The sequence below is a fragment of the Amblyomma americanum genome, chromosome 6 (genome assembly GCF_052857255.1).
Source record: "Amblyomma americanum isolate KBUSLIRL-KWMA chromosome 6, ASM5285725v1, whole genome shotgun sequence".
Lineage (NCBI taxonomy): Eukaryota > Metazoa > Arthropoda > Arachnida > Ixodida > Ixodidae > Amblyomma > Amblyomma americanum.
The window spans coordinates 10,359,213-10,378,465 of record NC_135502.1 but is presented as its reverse complement, the minus strand read 5'-3'; the positions used below and the strand labels follow the sequence as shown (position 1 = coordinate 10,378,465).

Sequence of the window (19,253 nt, the reverse complement as noted above, 5' to 3'; positions counted from 1 at the left end):
ACACCTGATGGCTTCAAACTCACTTCTATTTTTTTTAACAAACAGAAAATAGAAAAGAAGTGATGCTGTGGCGCCGTCAGGAGTTTTGCATGCGCTGTGTTTTTCTGAATTACGTGTACTTAAGCGAGAAAAAGCCCAGTTGATAGTTGCGCTGTTGTGTGTCTTGCCTTCCTTTTTTTTTCCTCCTGTGTTGGTCCGCGTTTGCGCTCTCTACTCAACCAACTAGCCCAGCACCAAGTTTTACGGGACTCCATATTCGTACATCACTTTTATATTCTGTTGCATCTTTCTTGCCATCTCAATGCCCCCGCGTTACTCTGTGCCACTTTCAACTCCGGCAGCATCCGCCGTTCGCTCGAGGCGCTCACTGTTGCATCAAGCTCCCTCCGGGACTTGCTCTGCACTTCGACGAACAACTGTTTCTATGCGCATCGGCCGGTTGCCTCACGATAGCATTGAGAGAAAGAAGGACGCGCGCGCGAACGATTTCTCTTCCGCTCTTGCTGCTCGCGGCGTTAACGACATCGCCACATGTTCCTCACTCGAAACGGGCCCCGTTATACGGCCGCGGAGAGCGCGCGCTACAAACCCGATGCGTGCGCGCTGAGCATCGCTTTCTGCTTGCCCGTATTCCCTTTCGTGTCTGCCGTATGTGTGTGTGGTCTCAGCGATGGCAGCAGCGGCGCACGCCAGGGAGAGAGCCGAGCGCACGTTTCGGGCTCGCGGTCGGCCGGCGCGCGAAGTGCTCGACGTCTGTCTAGCCTGGAACGACTGCTCGTTACTCATTCCGCGCGGATTCCCGCAGCCGGCGCGGGAAGGAGCGGAGGGGTTGGCGCTCTGCTGCTACCTATGACGCTGGTGCACACCGTCGCTGATTTCTTCTCCGCACCGCGGTTCTCCTCCCGCTCGGATGGGCGGCCACGATTGGCCGCAGCTTTCTCTCTCCCCTTCCCTGCATCGCAGCACGTGCGGATCAGGCAGCGTTCATTTGTCATGGCGCAAGAAGAGCGACGCGTTCCCTCTCTGTCGGCCGCGGTGCATGGAAAGAGCAAGCTGCGTGGGAAAAGCGTCTTCCGGGAGACGGAAGCTAAAAGCAGCCGGAATGAGTTGTGTACGGGCCGCCGTGTGTGCGCTGCGGCTGCCGGCGCGGTTTTTCGCGATTGAGTCGGAACGCCGGCGTGGCGTGTGACGGATTGCGGAGGCGTATCGAAAGCGCGCCCGCGCGCGCTGCAGCGCGCACTTTGAGCGGCTGTTTCGCAAGAGAACGACGGTCCGCCACGCAGCTTTTTTTCTCTTCCCTCTCGGACTAAAATGTGCCGTTAAAAATGCGCTGCTTTTATCTTCACCCACTCTGCCGCGTAGCGGTTTCCACCTCTCTTTGCAAAGTAATTTCCTTCTTGTATTCCCGCAGGCGAATCTGGTTCGTGCATACACTGTCAGAAAGCATTAATTTATAATCATGACAACCCGCAGTAGTAGCCCGACGCAAGCGACTTCGCGCGGGTAACGCTTCACGACGGCTAGTGAGGCTGTTGTGGACTGCATAATGAGCTTAATTTTGACGTAGAAAGGAGCGAACAGAGTCAGGCGAGAAAGATCGCTCCCTCTTTCGCGCTAGCCGATGTGTGGTTGGCTTGTGGCGCAACGCATTCGCGGATGCCGGCATCCATGGGAATATGTTCAGCTGTATTCGTTGCGTGGGCGATGAATTAAGACTCCACTCTGAGCGTCACCCTTTCGTTACGTACGTGGCGGCTGTAAGAACGTCTTTTTGCAGTGTACAAGGAAGTGTGCTCTGTCTCGGTAATCTACGTTTGGCCATTTACACTCAAATACAGCAAGCAGCACCTTGTTGTTAAACACGTTCGGGAGGCAAGACGATGGCAGTGTGGGGACAAAAAAGCGTAGTGGGTTGCCTGAGCTAGCGCAGCGAGACACGCTTGACCTGTGCGAGTATGAGAAGTTCCATATGCGAAAAACTGGGTTCAAAATACAGTTGTCTTTTTCCCAGTCCGCCATACTCGGGAAAAATAAGTCGTCTGTTTTATGGGACTTCATTTTTAATTATTTTTCGTCATGGCGCACTGTACAAAAGTGCGAATTCGTTCCATAGGTGGTGGTAGTGGTTTTTTTTTAAGAAAAAAGGCAGTGCGGGAAAAGAATGTTGCGGCCGTGGCAATTGTTATCCAATATCTTAAGCACCCGAACTGCAGCCGGCGACATCATTCCATAGCCCCAAACCAGTGGCTAGTGTTATTGAGGCTAATTTCTAAACCTGTTCCATGCTATGTCTCTTAGTGTTCCAGGGGCTATGTGAAATTCTTCATATTTACTGTCCCTGAAAAATTCCCAATCTGTCCCGCTCAAATCTTTTCAGCGCTGAGCAAGCTTGAACGCCTCATTGTTTAGGAGCTGAATTCGTGAAGCTGTTCACACTGGAGACCTTTCATTGTTTTCCGCAAGTCTTAACTGACGCGAATACTGAGAGCGCGGATGTTGGCAGTTCTCTAACAGTTTCGGCGCACAAGAAGTACTGGTCATAGCTACCCGTTGTGCTGCGTCGTAGATTTTTGCTCGCTGTGGTAGCGTGGCTGGGCTGATCTTGGTTGCCCACGTGGCCGCTCTGGGTAGCTTTTGAGAGCGCCTCCCAGCGGCGGGAACTGAAGGCTCTCGTGCGTGATGCAGGCGCCACAACGCACCCAGTGAACGGAGCGCTTCCCTCCCCGACCGTGACCAGTTTCACAGTGGCTCAGGCGAATGGACAGGCGGGTGAAGTCTACACAAACGGCATGCCTCACTATCCATGTGAGTACAAACCACGCGGAGTATGCCTCTGCAACTGCAGTGGAGACACTCTGTGCGGACACCTGAATTTGCAGCCTATCCCCAGTGCATGTCCACCCTCTCCAAAAGCTTCATCCTCTGTCAGAAGTAAAAAAGTTTGCTTCTCTTGTAGCATTCGTAGCAGAGAACAGTTACTGTGACCTTGAAGAGCTTTGAAATGCTTGCAGAGTGTTACGAGACATAAAACATGGCTCAAAATGAAACCCATTGGGCTTTCTGCTGTGGTCAAAGGGTGTGCATTCCCTCCTCGTGGTCTGCACTACACTGTAAACAGAAAGGAGCGAGAAGGAAGCAAACTGTCCCACTACTTTTTGTAAAAGGGAGTGCACTAGAGGACAGCTTACTCCCCTTTTTACTCCCATATAGGCATGCGTGTTCAGAGTGTAGGGAATGAATCGAGAGGTATGTCCCTCTACGATGACTCGTTTTTCAAGCGCCCTTTTTCGGGTGAGAGAGAAACAAAACTAGCGATCACAAAGCACCAGCGCGTTACAACAGCTGTTGGACAGAAGTCCTGTCTTTCTTTCTGCGTTGCTGCAGCCCACAAAAGTGCCCGTAGGAAGCTGGCGGCGACATTTCGTTCGTATACCGGAAAGATGGGATTTAAAAAAAAAAAACTCGAGAAACTTGTTTCGCCGAGGTCATTCTGGGCGACCTCATTCTTTCACCTTCAACACCTTTTCTTCCGAGGGGTGTTCATATGTTCATAACCTGCTCATACGCTTAGCAATACTGATGCTCAACATGAAGCCTGCCCCTCTTTGATTTCTGCTGCTTTTTTTTTTTCGGAAGGTTTGGGGGGTGTTGGGGGGGTGCACGGCGATAACCTCGTGTCTGCCGTTGCCGGCGGGCGCATGCTTGTGTCTCGCCTCTACAGGAGCTCCTGTGCTCCTCAAGGCGTGTCAGATCAGTGAAAAGCCATGCTTTCGTCATGTGTTTGCAGTGCATTCCGGGCCTCCCGACGCCGTTCGAGTTATACTACAAGAATTGCCCAGCCATCTTCACACAGAAGGTAGGTGTTTGGGGGTCCAGTCCTGATGATGCGGAGGACGGCCGCGATGTGTTTATGTTTTAGAATTGACGAAGGGGTTCGCTTCTTGAGAACAGTTCGTCAATTAAGCGCCCGTGTGTTGAGTACTGGCGACAGCTGTAACACTAGATCAGAGGTTAATCTTGAACAGTTCTTCCGTGCTGTTCTCTCTCTCTCTCTGACCCTTGGCAGTTGGTGCCACTCTATAGATTCCGCAGCACAGCATGGTTTTTTGGGAACTAATAGATATGTCTTCGAAGAGAGTGGCACACATGGAATACTTGGCAGCGTCTTGGTGTTTTTATTTTCTCAAAAGCCTTTCGATAGTATTTTTTCGCTGCGTTCTCAGATCATGGCATCAGGTTGTGATCACGAATAATTACAATTGTTAAAACTGAGACCACCTCTTGAGCAGTTGGTATAGTGCATAAAGCCGTCAACAGCTTAACTGAAGTTGCAGGATTTCAAAACAGCTGTTGTGAAGACCGAAAAGTAAGAGCCGCATATTAACGACATCTCTAGAACTTGCAAACATTTTTAAATGCCTGCAGAGAGATCGAATCACTGAAGAAAAAGACCTGAGCAAATATCAAAGTTAAAAAAACAGCTGTGCTACTTGACACCAGAAAGTTCTTGGCAAAAGTCATGCATTCTTTTTGTTTGGGTCTTTTAGACAGATGTAACCATGCTAATAACTATTCGAGGCAAGTAGAGCGAATGAAAGAATGCATGACCACCAACGGTAGACGCATGGCATGGCTACGAAGGCATTGCCTTCGTTTCTTCCCTCCTGGACTGCTAGAGCCTAGTCAATGATCGCAGTTATCGGATATTTTCACATCCCCCAATGAACGACGGCTCATGCGAGCCAGGACTGTCGTATGTTGTTGTCAGAAATATTGGCGTATGATGTCTGCCAGTCCAGCCAACGGGACAGTACACTGTGATGTTGGCACGTGAAAAAGAACAACAGGTACGAGGGTCTCCGTCTTCTTCATGCTATGCTTGTACCACACTGGCTATTCTGCACCGAGAGGGTGCATCTAAGGTGAACACTTTCACTGACCTGCGTGCTCGCCAATCAGTGCTGTCAACGGCGCCGCATTCGAGGCACTATAGTCAGCCATAAACCATTATTTCCATCTGATGTGCACGAAGAGCAATTCGGCTGCCACTCCTGATTCCATAAAGAGCAGCAATGCCGTCGTCTTTCAGCGTCAGCATTCCTAGTTATTTACTGCGATGCAAGCTGAGAACTCGGCGCTGTGATGCTGTTGGTTATGGATGAACTACATATTGTCCCCTGCAGTTATATGGCGCGCCGTAGAAGTCAACAAGATGAGCGCAAAGGGCAGCAAGTATCCACTGGTTCTAATCGACTAATTCGCTACCTCATTTAGCTTACGAAGCAAACGAAGCACGCTGCTTCGCAGAGACCTGCAGGCGTTGTGCTGATCTGTGGCGTATCTCTGTCCAAGGCGTCACCGAGTGAACGCAGTCGTATCCTGAGATGCCCCTTTCTCGCCCACAGCCCAGGCAGTTCCGAACGGCGACGCCCTCCAGCCCGCTGCCTACCCGGCGCTGCAGCCCTTCGCCGGAATCCGTGAGTGACTCTCGCCTGAGCGCAAAGGCTGAGAACGTGCGGTGTTTTACACCCATCCAGTAACGACGAAAAACAGGAGCAATAGCCTTGATAAAAAAATTGTGGTTTAGCGCCTCGAAGCTACTTGTGGGTTATGTGCAACGCCGCATGGAACCGCTCCGAGCTAATTTGAGTCATCTGGAAGGATTTTATGGAACAGTGAGGATAGCTGTAATTTTTCCTCATTGTGAAAATCTGCAACAAACGACGCATATATTGCTGTGAAAGTTGGTTTTTAAAAGGCAGCATTTCTTCCCACCACTCAAGTCTAGCTCGTGATGTTAATACCGAATAGGACTCCGAAATCACCATTTGTAAGTAAATGGAGGTGTAGACTAGACTCAAGTATCCGTGAAAATAATTTACTGTTCTAACGTCACTGCAGTTTGCGAAAACGGCCGGTGGTGGTGATACCTGTATTTCATTGTTTGTTCTTCTCTAGCTTATAGCAGCTGAGTATTCCGCGAAATTAGTGCTTTTGTGATTAGAACACACTAATCTATCGATACATTTAGACCAACTTCAATTTGTCCGCAGTGTCCTTTCAATGTCTACTGACATCTTAATGCAAACGGGAACATTTTGCATATCGCCGGTATCTAAATGCAGCCGCCGTGAATCCTGCGACCGTGGTGACTCCGCAGCCAAATGCCATTGAGCCCCCGCGGCTGGTGTGATGACAGAAACACTGGGCCCTGTATCGTCTCTACGCTGTTTATTGTAACATGTCAGTAGACCGGCAGCTCAGCCTGACATTGTTCCGTTGGTCGCCATGTGGATTCCGTCCACACTGTACCCCACTCACGTACAGTGACAAACCAAAAGCATAGCCTCTATCTCCATGCCACACGCAGGCGGTCACCATTTGTGCGCAGTGTGCGCGGTCGTGTACGTACATGGCTCCACTATAAGGAAGTGAAGGCAAACCGGCGACTCTAGAGCTAAAAGACGGAGCGGCTTCATTGCGGCGAGCGGTTTTAAAAAGGGAAGAAAGAAATCTCAGCGAAAGGTATGAAACACAAAAAAAACGTAAAGTAGGACCGATGTTTAAAGAGAATCCCCAGGATGCAGTCGATTTGGATGTGGAGTCCATCACTCTCGCCGTATACCATCTGCTAGCCGTCTTGGTTGGCTTAGTTCTTAGAGCGACTACTCAAGACAGGCAGTGGTCTCATGTTCAATCCCTGGAACAGAGTGAATGTTTTTTTTTTTTTCAGTTACGAAGTTTGTGCGAGAGCTTTACAGTTTTTCTTTGTAGCCGCGTTACTGTGCTCGGTTGGATGCTAATGAGTAATTGCTCCCTTACTGCAAAGTATGACCTTGCATGTGCGGTCTAGGGCATGTACTACTTAGAAAGAATGTGTGAGCTCGAATTGAATGGAGTAAATTTCACGAAAAAAAATAATCTGAGGTTACCAAACAGTGTTGTTTGCCACCTATTCAGCGTAGACTGCATAATGTGATCGTCCAATTAAAAATACAAACTGCGATTCATTACGTAGCTAATATAGTTGTAATTACTAGTATTATTTATATAAGGCGCAAAAGAAGTTTTGAAGTTGAACACCATCATCGCCGGTGATTGTTGCCCCATAACGTGTTGCTGCACTGATTGTCACGCTCTTGCCAATTACAAATGGGAAAACGCCGGCCGTTTCGTCTTCTGCTTTTTAAGCAGTCCCTGAGAGCAGCAAAAATGAATTGCTTCCTTGATGTTTAATTGAGTATTCGAAATCAACGTCAGTATACGCTCCCAATCTTGTCCTGCGGGGTTGAGTAACATGACCGAATGCAGGTGCCGTATTCGCACGTTTGTATAGAACACCTGGTCGTAGTTTTCAGCCTGTATAACTTAGAGCTAGAAGTTTATTCCCCGGGGCAGCACTTCCCATGATTAGTGCGCTGTAGCAATTATTAACGAGCACGAACAGTCCACGCGCTCTGTTTCGGCAATAAATCATGTGTGCGGGCAGCGGAAAGAGAAAAACCGGTTGACTCAGCCTGGGCTAACGGCGTGTCGGTTTAATCGCATCAGCTGAATAAATATCGCACGGCAAGAGGAGAAGCCATGCTGGCAACAATGCTGTGTGTGGGCGCACCGCGGGGTAGCTCTCAACCAGCCCTCTGAGTGTGGCAGCAAGGTGGCTGTCATACGCTGCGTAGTTTGACCGTTCACGAACATTGGTCTCTCTCGCCTTGAGAGTCGTTGCATTAATCAGCCATATCGCTGCTTCCTTGCATATCTGTAGCTGTCGGCTAGTATGTTGTTTTCGAAAGTGGACTTTAAATTTATTATTTTGTGAAAAACAAAAAATAAAGTCGCACAGTAAACTTTCTGTACTACAATCTATAGTCTCATGATATTAAACGCATTATCTCTGATATTTACTGTCGCGACTTCAGTATGCAACTACGGCTGAACTTGTAGCATTGAGCAAATTTTCTTATTAACACCTTCACTAGAACAATAAGCCGCGGCACGTGACTGCGTTGGATGCCCCACTGGTACGCAAAGTGCCTCATTCTGTGTTTGGAATAAGGGCTGCATAGTACCTGCTCTATTAGGCGAATAACTGATTTTACATATTTTGGGTGCCAGGCGTAATGTGTTGGCTCTGGCCCAGAGGTGGGAGGGAACAAGAGAAGGCAGAGCGGAGCGGGGGCGTGACGCGCTCGCAGGGCCTGAATCACTCGAAAACACGTGTGTCACTGATCGTATAAGCACAGCACGTAAGAAGCGCTGGTGCCGGCTACGATGCAGGCATGCAAGCATGGATGCCTGAACGTGTGAGTACACGGCAGATTCAGATTTTGAGCAGTGCGCCGGCGCCCTGTTGTGCAGTGCAGTGGCATTACGAAACAGTGTTCAGCGCCTAAAACAAGAAGACTCCGATAAATATGCATCAGTATAATTACAAGATTTTTAGCTATGCAATGAGCCGCTTTTTGTATTTTTACTTGAACCATCTCAGAATGGAATATTTATGACTGAATACACGGAAAATCGCATTAATTTTTGCAACTCCTGAATCTTTTTTACTAATTCTGTTTTATTGCTGTTTTGTACTCTCGTGGAGAATTCAAAGGGCTGCCACACAGCCAGGAATTTTTTTTTTCCCATTCAGTATTGTGCGAAATGACTTTAAGAGTGCGACAAAAAGCCATAAATTTTCGGGAAGAAATCGGTCCGCACCCTGAGCACTAGAAATCTCTCAAGAGTTTTCGTTACGTTCAGTTTCTGTTGCTCAGTTTCACAACTGTGCCTTCCACTCGCAACGAGACGCAGGAAACACAGGGGAGCCAGCGCGTTTCGCTCGTTGTTGGTTGATATGCTCCTTTGGTAGCGCGCAGCCACAGGTAGTTTTCGGTCGCTGCTCCGTGGTTACGGGTTAGTGGGACCACGGCTGTACACTTCGCGGGGTCGTTCTCGACAACGGGCAGGATTAGCGCATGTTGAGCGAGCTAGTTGGATGCTGTTTATTTCGAAATGAAGGGAAGCACTACAGGTATAACGGTCACGTGCGTTCGTCACCCCCACCCGTCATGCGCGAGAATGCTAGGCGATGCTTCAGAGGTTGGAGTGAGAGGTGAGAAATAGCGTGAGCTGTTTCCTGGATGGTTGCTGGCCTTGGCGACCTTCGGACGAGCTTGCCCCCGTGTTTCTTTGATGAACATCGTGGGCACGCTGACAAGCGCGCACAAGCGGGACTTGCAGCTCCCTCTGGTGGCCTGTCAGCCGGCACTCCGGAGAGCCCCGTGGCTCGCGGTTATGAATTGCGAAAAGCTCATTAATGCGCTTCTTTCCAGGACACGAAAGTGCGCAATTTGCATATGCTAATTCTGGCATGCTCTCCACGCTGCAGCGCACACGCATTATAGATAGGGGCGTCTTCCTTTTTTTCCTTACCTCCATCTTTTAGTTTCTTTGTTGTGCTTCATTTCTTCTCTGCAGAAGCTTTTTGCCGCTTCTTTTGTGCTCAAAGTCAACGCCGGTAATACATGGTCATAGTTTTGTATGAGAGATGCGATGTAGTTACTTGTCTCTTGTGCTTCACGTCAGAAGCCACCAGTTATAAACCTGCTGGATGCAAAAAAACCATTTTAACGACTCTGGGGAGCTGTACGCTTCCACACTAAACCTTGAGCCCCTGAAAATGAAAGAGAATGCTCTTCAAAACAGCTCCAACAATGAGAAAAACACGATTAAGTTCAGTTTTGAAGCATGAGGCACTGCAATTTCAGGCACACAATGCACCGCACTAGTGCGGTCGTGATCTTTTGTTTATAGCTTTGATTTTTGACGTGTGTGCGTGCGTGCCTGTTTTCGAGAGTATGCGGGTGTGTGCGTGTGTTTTTGTTGAAATGCATTATGAGCACTTAATATTCTTGGTGCGCAAAGCATGCGCATTGTATTCTGATTTTTCTTGTAAGAGCACCTATTCCTTAGTTCCAGTAGCGGAGCATTGGGCTGTTGGCGCGTTCATTATTTTTCTTTTTTACATTAAGTTGAGCTGGCCGGCTTTGTAAAGCTTGCCTTATCGAAGGGAAACACACAAGCACAGAGAGCTCAAGGAATAGGGAGCCTTATTCAAATCCAGAATTATTTATTCTTGTCAGCTGTTGGGGCGCTCTAGACAGATACTTGATACTCTCGCCCGTGGCCCACGTGTGTTCCTGCGGTGACCTCTTTTTCGCTCGCTTAAAAGGGCAAGCAGAGTGGTGCTGATCGATGTTGTTGTCGCCTTCTCGCAGCCACCTACCCCGCAGCGTACGGACAGTTCGCCCAAGCTCTCACGCAGCAGCCAGCGGTGGTCCCCCAGACGCAGCGAGAGGGTAAGCGACGCACCCTTCCCGCACAGGCTAAGCTTAGCTCTGCGCCCAAGAATTGCATACGCCTGTATGACTGCGCTCAGACATCGAGTTTAAGCGCACACTTGACAAGCTCACCTTATTGCAGCTCAGCATGCATATAGGAATGCAGTGCTTGGCAGTAGTCCATAGCTTACCAGCGTGGAAACAGGTGCTCTTGCGAATGTCATAAAATACACTGCACAAGTGAATATGCATAAATCTACCTTTTTTTTTATGCCAAGCAAAAGAGCTTCTATAGCGACCATGAAAAAAAAAAAACTGTTAACTTTATATTGGTTCAACTTGGGGCTGTCACATAATGAAAGACTGCGCAAGTGTTCCCTTAGACACAGAGCAATCTTCGTGTACTTTTTCTCTCACATTGAAGGCTCTAGTGGGGCCTATCAGGCTGCAGCTGTTGTTACTCCTACACGTATGAAATTTGCAGAACTCACAACCACAAGCAACAAGAGGCTGTGAGTGACATTTCCTTCGGGCTGTCGACAGTTTCTGGGAGAGTATGGCTTCGCGAAAAGAATGAGTGAAAGCGGAGAACGGCGTGGTAGACAGAACGTGATACAGCACTCTTGTAAGGCCAACCGTTATTTTTTTTCTGACATTTTTGTGAGTTATCTTCGTTTCTGAGAATTAACAATGCACTCTTCCCGAGAAGTGTAGGCAAGAGCAGTCTGCCCGACGCTAGCATTTTACAAGCCACGGCCAGCTGTAAGGGGCTTCTGTTCTATCGGAAAAGATTGTTTTTCTTGTAGTCGGAAGCTGACAATGGAGCGGGGTGCTGTGCCACGATGGCAGTAAAATAACAATTATATACACCGAGTCTGGTTTGGGTTGGTTGGTCAACGTTCATATTGACTGCAGGCAAGATTAGTTTTTTGTGGGCAGTTTAGTATAGCACAGAAACGTCATTATTAGCCTTTTGCGGTGTCAGTTTGTCCTGCCTTTCCACGTGGTGATTGCTCCATATATATTGCCGTTTAGATGAACGAACAAAGGGTGTCGGGAGCAGGGGCGCCAGTCCATGTCGATCTTGTCTCGTGTCCCAGCGTGCATCGCAGTCAAAAATAAGTCCTGCCAGACCGATTAAGGATGAGCTGTATGCGTCAGCGCAATACCAAGTCAAACAAAATGAAACTCTGAACACATGTCGGAGCAAATCAATAGACAGCACTCCCCCGGGGGAGCTCATTGGAAGGGGAATTTGAGTTTAAGCTCAAACATGTCCAGGCCCCCCAGTGGCAGCGCCGTGTGAAGCAGGCAACATACTTCAGCACAACCTAGGGTTCCGTCACCCGTCGTCGCACACGTAGAGATTCAGTCATGTCAGTGTTTCAAGATGTGATTTCACTGAGTGGTACATCTGACACAAAAAAACATGGTAAACACACTTTGATAAACGCTTTGCCAAAACACTGCAGCCCGCTTGTCTTCAATATCTTCATTCACCAGTTAGGTGAGGAAATCTTTATAATTTTTTATGTTTGCTTTCATATATTAGTCTTTCTTTTTTCCACAAGTTACGGGGTCCGAAAACTGTTCTCCAATTTTAAGTATGCCTGTAAGAAGCCTCCTCTGTCATTTGATGCAGTCCCTGTTGCAGATTCACGCTGTTCACTCCTCGAATGTAACCGTTAGCCGGTACAAGTAAATCATGCGTCGCGTCTTTTGCAGTCTGGTTGTACAATTGATTCTCCAGCCGTATCACCCAATCTGCCTGCTGTGCTGAATGTGAGACTGCCGTCTAGGCTGCCTTCATGTCTGGGGAGCGTAACATGGACGTCTGGATTTACATCGTTCTGCAGCATTGCTGGCAGGGGTCAAGCGAGAGCAGTGTGCCCAAACGGGCAACCAGTCGGCACACGTCGGCCGTCTTGCACGCTGACCGCTGTCTGGAGCTGTAAGCTGATATGCACTGCTCTCCGTTTGCTTCCGCGCAGGTCCCGAAGGCTGCAACTTGTTCATATACCACCTTCCACAGGAGTTTGGAGACGCCGAGCTGATGCAGATGTTCATGCCTTTCGGCAATGTGATCAGCGCCAAAGTCTTCATCGATCGTGCCACAAACCAGAGCAAGTGCTTTGGTAAGACCACTCGGAATCTCACACACCCCAGTAATGAAAACAGCATGTTCTGCAGCTATTCAGAGTCAGGGGTGTTTAAGACGCCGTGTCACATTTTAACGCGATAGCGTTAAGGAGCTCGTCTCGCACAAAACCTGGTTTCGGCGGCGGCGGCGTAGGTGTCGTGGACCGTGAGCCAAAACTGAACGAAAAATCATCAGAGAAGCAACCTATAGAAGACAGGTGGGCCACCTAGGTCACTTAACCTTGTGTATTCGTAACCTGCCCATCGGACTGTGAGGAAACCACTCGTCGTGGCAGGTGGCTGTTAAATTAATGATTGGTCATGAGAGGTTGCTCAGAAACAGCAACCTGGATCGCACAAGTCCCACCGGTGGCAGCACTTGACACCGCAGCTAGGGCAGTGGCGCTTCGCTTAACCGCTGCACCACTGTGCCAGGAATGGTATGAGGACTCCCAGCGATCTATAAATGCAAAGTAGAGAAGACCAATTCTGCATATATAGACATTAACCACGTAACCCATTAACTGTCACATGATACCCTTAAGGCAGAGCTTAAGTGTCGCCTACAAGTTCATTTTCCATTACCACTCGACATGCTTGTGGTGCTCATGTCAACAGCTCGCACAGGCACCATCAGGCGTCACCAGTGGCCGTTCATGTGTAAGTAGGAGCACTCATGTTAACCTGACTCCACAAATCAATACAGGTAGGATTCATTTGTTTTTTGAACCCTAACATTGCCGTTTGGAAGTGCTGGAGTGTTTTACAGTGATTGCTGTCAACGTCACAATCCTCAGTTGCACGTCGTCGTCATCGTGACACGGAATCGTGCGAGAAGAAAATGATAAAGGGCAAGGAACGACAGGGTGTGACGTGCCACGCCTGTTGGTCGGGACGCTCTAGCCACTACAGACGTCGTAGAAAGAAAGACAACAGGTGCTAGCACGCCAGTCACATAAGACGACCGCCTTATATGAACGGATGAGCAACAGTGCGTGGTAAGGGACACATGGTCGCATACCTACCCTGTACTAGTACCCACACCCCGTACTCTTCACCACTACTCAGAATTACTCGACACTCCGACTGGCATCAGCATTTTGTAACATCCCTGTTCTCTCTCTGAAATTCGCGCTATCGCAAGGGTGAACGTCCGGTGAATTTCAGTTTCTCCTGGAGTGTTTTTACAGTTATTTTTGCCTGTGTCATCAAACGACCCACTCTTGTACCTTTTCTTTTTCGCAAAGCAAAAGCCAGACACAGAGTGTGTAAAAGCTCCCTGTCTACGCAGGCTTCGTCAGCTTCGACAACCCGGCGAGTGCACAAGCCGCCATCCAGGCGATGAACGGCTTCCAGATTGGCATGAAGCGGCTCAAAGTGCAACTCAAGCGTCCCAAGGACGCTAACAGGCCCTACTGAGCGCTGCCGCGCATTGCCCTCGACCTCCCAAGGATGCCCGGAGGGGTAAGGACCTAGTCTTCAGATTCTGAGCTATGTTGGCATTCAGGTGTGTTGAGAACTTCTGGCTCAGCTTTAATATTGCAGAGCCTAGGGCAGCCCTAAAGTGCTCAGATTCTCATTACGTAAACATCTATATGTTCAAAAGAACTTTTCTGAGCTTAGACATTGTTCCCAGAATCCCAACTTTCCCAGGAGTTCACTTGCAGCTTTGTAGTTCGGCATGCTTATAGATTTTGTGCCGTCATTAAAAGTTTTTGCGCGAATTCATTATTTTTAGACTTCAGTTACAGTAAATAAAAGTAAACGAATGGCACAGTACTACATGCTGTTTCTGCATAGTCTGTTCACGCGGAATCATATAGGATGTGTGCATTTAATGTCAATAATTATGGCTTTTACAGCATCAAGTGTAAGAGAAGCTGTGCAAGATTACTTTGCTGCAGTTACTAGACGTAGGCCCGCAGGCGGTTTTATTGTCATTTTTTTTTTTGTGGAACCTTTAGCTGACGAGGGGCTATTCGAACAGTATTTTTAGGATCTTTATTAATAATAGTTGCCACAAGGGGGCCCAAATGCAAAATTACACCGGCGCAGCTTGTCATTGGCTGTGGCGCCTGACTGACCTCAATGTTGTGGTCGAATCCCGCCCACGGCGGCTGCATTTTAATAGAGGCAAAATGCAAAACCGCCCGTATGCCATGCGATGTCTGCATGTTAAGCAGCCCCGGGTGGTAAAACTGAATTCGGAGCCCTCCACTACGGCCCCCTTCGTAGCCCACATGGGATTGCTGGGCATTAAACCCCACCCATCACAAACTTTACCAAAGGCACGAGCCATTCCCAGTTTTCTGGTATATTGATGACACGTTTTTGAATGTAAAAATCTTGTAATATACAAGAAGACACAGCGGAAAGTTGGCAAAGCATTTGTAAATGCCAGACCCATTTCATCTTCTTCCAGATGCCTTTATCACACATACGGGCAATAACTGAAGGTGCCCTTCTTTAGCAGCATTGCCACCCTGTGATGCCCCCAACTGTTCCTTTTCTCTCTTGTCAGCTAAAGGTGGGGAAAGCAGTAACTTCGTGAAGCTATACTTTAGCAGTAGATTTAAGGCAGCTTTGCAAAGACGTGAGTGAAAAAGGTAATGGAAAGGAGCACAGAACCCGGTGGATCCAGTCTGCCTTTCCTCGCGCGCGTTTTGCAGAGCTGCCCTCATGTTAAAGGGACACTGAAGATGCTTTGAGATTGGCCTGGATTGATGGATTAACGCAGAATGTGGTGTCATCAAGTGGGATTTTTTTGTCGAATACAACAGCAAACTCAAGATCACTCACCCGAAAATTGGGCTAACTTTGGCACCGCTACCAGTAGTGCACATTTATTGCACAAGGAAGATGAAAAGAAAAGCTATACATGAAAATTTGAACAGAGCAAACCTACGTCTCTTGACATCATGACCAGCGTCACAAATTTTAAATCTATATTTACCACCGTGGTGGCTCAGTGGCTTTGGCATTCGGCTGCTGATTCCAAAAATCGCAGGTTCGGTCACAACCATGCCAGCCACATTTTGATAGAGATGAAATGCAAAAACACCCGTGTGTCGTGCAATGTCTGCGCAGGTTGAATAACCCCAGATGGCCAAAATTATTCCGAAGCTGGCCACCACGGCGCCCTTCATATATCATGTGCCATCTGGGGACGTTAAACTCCACATAGGACATACCACACTGAACTCCAAATTTCCTAGCAGTGAAAGCAACTTTTGCAGTCGTACAATTGTTGACAGAGTCAAGAAAAGCCCAGCTATTAGATTTTGCTAAGCTCAAAAAGCGCAGCGCTGTGCTGAGTGTCTTATATGTGTTTCTTACTTTTGTCTTAGCCTTTCGCGTAGTTAACCCCTTGTTTCAGTATGAACCAACTAGCCCGTCAAATGTTATTGCATCAAAAACGCGACGAAATTGTCCTCAATGTCCCTTTAATGCGGACAATTCGCGTTGTAGAACACAGTCTATTCATGCCCGCAAACCTGACTGCGTGCCATCCCCGACCCAGGGCTGCTGACCGCTCAGCCCTTCTTCTCTACTCAGTGCCTCTCTTCGGTTAACACACGGCCCTATCCCCACCAGTAAGTGGGTGTGTTGTGCTTTGTGTTGGTGGCGTGTGCAGAAGCCGTACACATTCCCGACTGTGTACAGCTCGTACTACGTGCCCTCTGTTTCCTTTCGACGCACGGCGCTTCCTTGGTTTTTCTGTCCTCACGCTCTCGCCTTTGCTGTCGTCTTGCTGATTGATGGCGTCCGCTGCGGGCAACCGCATAGTGCTACTCGTGCTATCCCTCATTGCGGCAAGCGGCAGTCTGCCCTCTCCCGCCGCTAATAGCCGCTAGGTCGAAGCTCATACAGTGTCTGTGTTTCACGCATTTGTCGCAGAACTGGTTAATATGGGGTACAGAAAAAGGGTGGGGGAAGGGTACGAAGGCATTGCGTAAGCTGCGGCCGGCACATTATTCAATAATAGCAGTGAGGCAAGATGCACGAGAGCGCCGACTCCTCTGCCAGAGGCAGATATCTCCTGAAACCGAAACCTTGTGGTACGGAGAAGAGTGGGTCTCACCCGCAGGAGCACCCGAGCAAAGATGCCATCTGTATTGTAGTTACTGCCTTCGCGCTCTACTCGAAGTGCCTACGCACTGTGCTGGGTCGTATCACTGCGTTGCTGTACACGTTTCATGAGCCCGAAAATAAGGTCTTCTCACCTGCTTTGCGCTGCAGACGACAAGCGAAGGAGGGCGGGAGCAGAGCGAGAGAACACGGCAGAATGCTAACCAGGTTACGTTACAGAGATGTTCACCTAGAAACATAAAATCATTACACGATAGAGTCAGTGCTCCTGTCTATCATGCTCCATGTTTCTGAACACAGCATTTCAACCCAGATGAGGCGCGATATGAACGTAGCCATTGGCCTCATAGAGCGCACATTTCAACTTGGCAAGTTTTAATGTTTCCTTCCTTCCTTTATCCTTTTGCTAAAACTGTGTCTTCATCTGTGAGGTCGGGTGTTTTTACGTGCTGTCAAATGTGAGATGCCAGTGCTAGTTTGCGACAGCTTCAGCGCAAGCGCCACTGCTTTCCTGCTTACAACATTTTCCTCTGCGAAGATAATGCATGAAGTTTCCCGAACGAGCTGTATTAAAGCTGGGAGAGTTAATGGTTGGTCTTCGTTATGAGTCATCTCGCCCGTCTGGATGAGGTTCATTGATCCTCAAACCGTACAAAATGCACACGCGAGTACAAATAGTCGGCGTCTGTTACGTCGGCAGTGTGGATGGCGACGGGAAGGAAGCACAGCTTGGCGCGGCGCAGGCTGAGGAGGAGAGATAAGGTAACCTCGTCGCCTATCTTCTTTGTTTGTTAATGTCATTTCAATAAATTTGAATCAAAGAACGAAGCACCGGGTCGTGGCAATTGCATTTATGAAAAAATATTAGGTTCTAACAAATGGCTTGAAGTTTTATTGGTAGCTATCTGGCCTAACCCCCTTCCCCTGCCTCCGCGGTCATGTATATGTCACTGATCGTGGTCGTTACTGATCATTAGTATCAAAGTAAAAGCTTGGAATTTTTCATCTTACTAAAGTCTTGTGTGCAGGCAAGAAGGAATTAGCTTCTGATGACTACTGACACTCTCACTTTTGTTGGCGTTCGATTTGAGCAATCGTATTGAAAAGAGAAGTATGGCAGGTAGAGAGCAGTCGCCCCGAAGAGGAAGCACGGAGCTATTACGACGTTGTATATGGCACTGTATATCCTGGTGGGCTGCGATCGTTGTGGTGTTGCTTGGTATTGTTGTGTGAAGTAGAGTCACGCTTAAATGGCAAGCAGGCCTGTAAGTTGCTTGAGATAGCACTGCGTGTGTGCTCTCTTACAACCGGCGTTGTATGTACATTTAAATGTCGCACTAATGTCTGCTTGCATTCTTGCATGCGCTCACGGGCTGTCGGTTCATGGCACCAGTGCTGAGTGACGTGTTCGTCTCACAGTGGCCTCTTGTTAAGCAGGGGTGTCAGCCGGAACGGAAATGCTTAACAGCCGCGAATTGTACCGAATAGGAGGTGCTGTCTTGGGTCAGTGTTGGCAGCATGGTGCAGGGGCGCAGCACACATGCAGAGTAGTGCAAAGACCGTGCCAGTCACTGCGCTGAATTTTCTCTCTTCTCCGACTTCACTACAGGCCTAGAAAAAGCAATGCTATATGTAACGCTGCCGGCATTTTATTTTTCCCAGACTATTAGTCAGCAGACATGAATTTTCATATAATCACCCCACTTGCTCAACTTCGTTTCAAAATCTGGTCGTCTGCTCTGAAATGTTCCCAGAAGGTGGCTGCACTTTGTCGAAACTGACAACAGGGTTGACATAGGATACAAAAAAATTTATGCTGCCATGCATGAATTTTCTTAATTATTTCGCTGTCTTCTATCATCGCGCAGAACTGGCTCTGTCACGACGTCAGATGTCTATGGAAAGACAAGGTGCTGGTGTTGCAGCAAATTTCTTTGTTGCTACGACAAGAATTTCTGTCGGTACGACAAGGACAAGTCCCAAAATACTATAAGGATATTTCTTACGATGACAAAGTTTTCTGTTCCTATTTATTTTTCGACAGGACAGGCATATATTTGACAAGTAGTCATGCCGTCACGCTGTTTGTCCCAGTCGCGGACCGCAGATTATGCCGTCTATTGAATTGTGGGGCCAACACAGAAAGCATGAAATGAAAAAGCTGTCTATTAAAACGGGGGCAGGAAATTTCTGAGTTATTTGCACACGTACACTTCTCATACAACAAAATCACTGAGGCGGTGCTCCTGGTTGAGTTACTTGTTTCCATTTTTCATGAGTTCACATTCTGACACAAAGCTTTTTTGGCTAGGAGAATTTGTTGTCTGAGAAAGAGGAATCGAACTACAAGTAGCCTTCTTGTGAAGAAACGGCTATGTGTACTTCTCGCTGCGTTTCGTCATACAGACACACTCACAAATGAAACGCAACTCCACCAGCGCTCTTTATTTCAGAGTTGGCCGCTGATTAGCTGACTTCCGCTTCATTGATCTCTCTCTCATTTCACTCGAAATGTATCTCGAAATGTCTGCATTCATGCTACTGTAGAGCCACAGAATGATTGTCAAGGCATCCGGCGTGTCGGCCTCGCAGCACGAATTCAGCTCTTTTGCAGCCTGAAGGCTGTGTTCCTTCAGATTGAAAAGCTAACCTGGCTCAGCATTTGGAATAACATCTGCACAAATTGGCTGCACA

General features: G+C 48.2%; 1 protein-coding gene across 15 annotated transcripts in view; it reads left to right on the top strand.

Annotated features, from left to right (window-relative positions):
* The window catches only part of LOC144136295 (CUGBP Elav-like family member 4), a 522,488-nt gene that overhangs the window by 490,250 nt on the left and 12,985 nt on the right, over nucleotides 1-19,253 (top strand). For 14 of the 15 annotated variants that reach the window (XR_013315588.1, XR_013315590.1, XR_013315589.1 and 11 more), the window contains 6 exons: nucleotides 2,686-2,805; nucleotides 3,788-3,856; nucleotides 5,406-5,477; nucleotides 10,269-10,349; nucleotides 12,323-12,466; nucleotides 13,762-13,934. Coding sequence is in view for 10 of the 15 variants with exons in the window: in XM_077668534.1 (XP_077524660.1) it covers nucleotides 2,686-2,805; nucleotides 3,788-3,856; nucleotides 5,406-5,477; nucleotides 10,269-10,349; nucleotides 12,323-12,466; nucleotides 13,762-13,889 (614 nt within the window). In the remaining 5 variants the exon portion in view is untranslated. Of the gene's footprint in view, nucleotides 1-2,685; nucleotides 2,806-3,787; nucleotides 3,857-5,405; nucleotides 5,478-10,268; nucleotides 10,350-12,322; nucleotides 12,467-13,761; nucleotides 13,935-15,990; nucleotides 16,010-19,253 lie in introns of those variants that run through there. The other variant, XM_077668527.1, reaches the window with a different exon arrangement.